A 2,043-nucleotide genomic window follows, 5' to 3' on the forward strand; every position below is an offset into this window, starting at 1 on the left:
GTTTTGCTCTTGTTGCCTAGGCTGGCATGCAATGGCGTGATCTCAGCTTACTGCAACCTCCAACTCCCGGGTTCAAGCTATTCTCCAGCCTCAGCCTCCCGAGTGGCTGGGATTACAGGCGTGCACCACCACACCTGGCTAATTTTTGTATTTTTAGTAGAGACAGGGTTTCCTCACATTGGCCAGGCTGGTCTCGAACTCCTGACCTCAGGTATCTGCCCACCTTAGCCTCCCAAAATGCTGGGATGAGCCACCGTGCCCAGCCTCAAATTGACTGATTTCAATGAATATTTATGTAGCCTCCTCCCCAAGATTCTGGCACACAAGTTAACGAAGAAAGAAGCGGTTCATAGGTAATGGGTAGGATAAACCAAAAGAGAAAAAAAATCCATCTACCAGACAGCCAACTTTGGTCTGGAAAGAGGTTTCCAATCTGAATCTTGGCACTCTAAATTGGTACTAAGTTAAATATAAAATGTTTCCCAAATAGACAAACATAAAACACTTTCATGATTCTTTCAGCCTGAGACATTTGAAGAAACTTTAAAAGGAAATAAAAATATCTAAGTAACTGAATGACCAAGACTACTACAAGTTTTAGTGGTACCACTTTACATCTGGAAATGAAGGTATTACCTTTGGGATATCTCCCTTAATACCTGGAGGGAGCCGCAGGATCCAGAAGTTCCTGTTGCGCAGCAGGTTCTCCAAGTTCTCCAGCCGCCTCTGCAGCAGCCCGTACTCCTGCAGCAGGGTTCCCAGCACAGCCCACTTGCCCTCCAACTGGTTCCCAAGCTCGGTAACTGTCTTTTCACAGCTGGCTAGTTTCTTCTCTGCTGTCCCTGTCCGACCTTCTAGGTGTAGGAGTCGCCGGCTGTGGACCTCCACCTTCCTCTCTATAGCCTGCACGGCGGCCACCACCGTCCACAGAGAGATAGCTGCTGTCTGCAGGTGTGCCTCATTTGCTGCTGGGGGTGTAGGAAGAGGAAGGGGCTGCAGGGATGTAAGGCACTCGGAGTCCCATTCAGATGTCTGCATGCAGTGGAAAGATGGAACAAGACACTGAGCGTTAGAAGGAACCCTAACTCCAAACTAAAATCAGATAAGGACTGCTTAACTGTCCAGCAGAGATTAACTTGAATATAGTTTTAGTAGTGTCTCATCTTTCTGAAGCTCACTGGCAACAACAGCCAAGAGACCTGATGTGGTGGTTCTGGGATAGATTGGGTAAGACAGTGAATTAATGAAATTGGCTCTTGAACTAGTCTGGTATATTTCCTCCAATATATACGGCCCAGCTTAGGTTGCTGCAGCATCCTCTGTCTCTGGAAAAGGCAAATGTGTACAGGGATCCTTTCCAGGCCTCACTGAACCTAGTGCCCTCTGATAAATCCATTATAGACTTATGCTCTAGACCTGTCAATCACCCTGTTTACAAACTACAACCACACCATTCAGTAATGGCTGAATAAGCTAAGAATCTTGAATCTGAAGAAAACATGAGAGCTGTTTTTAAATAATGAGGGTTACAAAACAGAAGGCAGAATAGACTTATTTCATCTTACACTATGTTACTCCAGAGGGCAGAACTAAAACCAACATAACGAAATTTTCAGACAGGCAAACTTTGGCCTACAATAAATACATTTTTTGTTTCTTTTTAGAGACAAGGTTTTGGGGTCTCATTATGTTGCCCAGGCTGGCTCACTCAAGCAACCCTCCTGCCTCAACCTCCCAAGTAGCTGGGGCTACAGGTGTGTGCCTTTGTGACCCACTAATAAATAATTATTGAACTATTCAAAAAAAGAAATTCTGGCTGGCGTGGTGGCTCATGCCTGTAATCCCAGCACTTTGGGAGGCCGAGGTGGGCAGATCACCTGAGTTTGGGAGTGCGAGACCAGCCTGGCCAACACGGTGAAACCCCATCTTTACTAAAAACACAAAAATTAGCCAGGTGATGGTGCACGTCTGTAACACCAGCTACTCGGGGGGCCCAGGCAGGAGAATCACTTTAACCTGAGAACTGGAGGTTGCAGTGAGCCA

General features: G+C 46.4%; 2 protein-coding genes across 2 annotated transcripts in view; one reads left to right on the forward strand and one right to left on the reverse strand.

The window, feature by feature from the left end:
* The window catches only part of LOC105546367 (zinc finger protein 777-like), a 374,731-nt gene that overhangs the window by 315,903 nt on the left and 56,785 nt on the right, over positions 1-2,043 (forward strand). The gene's annotated exons all lie outside the window — the stretch shown is intronic.
* The window catches only part of ZNF398 (zinc finger protein 398), a 29,262-nt gene that overhangs the window by 22,441 nt on the left and 4,778 nt on the right, over positions 1-2,043 (reverse strand). The window contains exon 3 of the mRNA XM_011989542.1: positions 637-1,032. Within this exon, the coding sequence (XP_011844932.1) occupies positions 637-1,032 (396 nt within the window). The remainder of the gene's footprint in view (positions 1-636; positions 1,033-2,043) is intronic.

Source organism: Mandrillus leucophaeus, unplaced genomic scaffold (assembly GCF_000951045.1).
Source record: "Mandrillus leucophaeus isolate KB7577 unplaced genomic scaffold, Mleu.le_1.0 Scaffold357, whole genome shotgun sequence".
Classification (NCBI taxonomy): Eukaryota; Metazoa; Chordata; class Mammalia; order Primates; family Cercopithecidae; genus Mandrillus; species Mandrillus leucophaeus.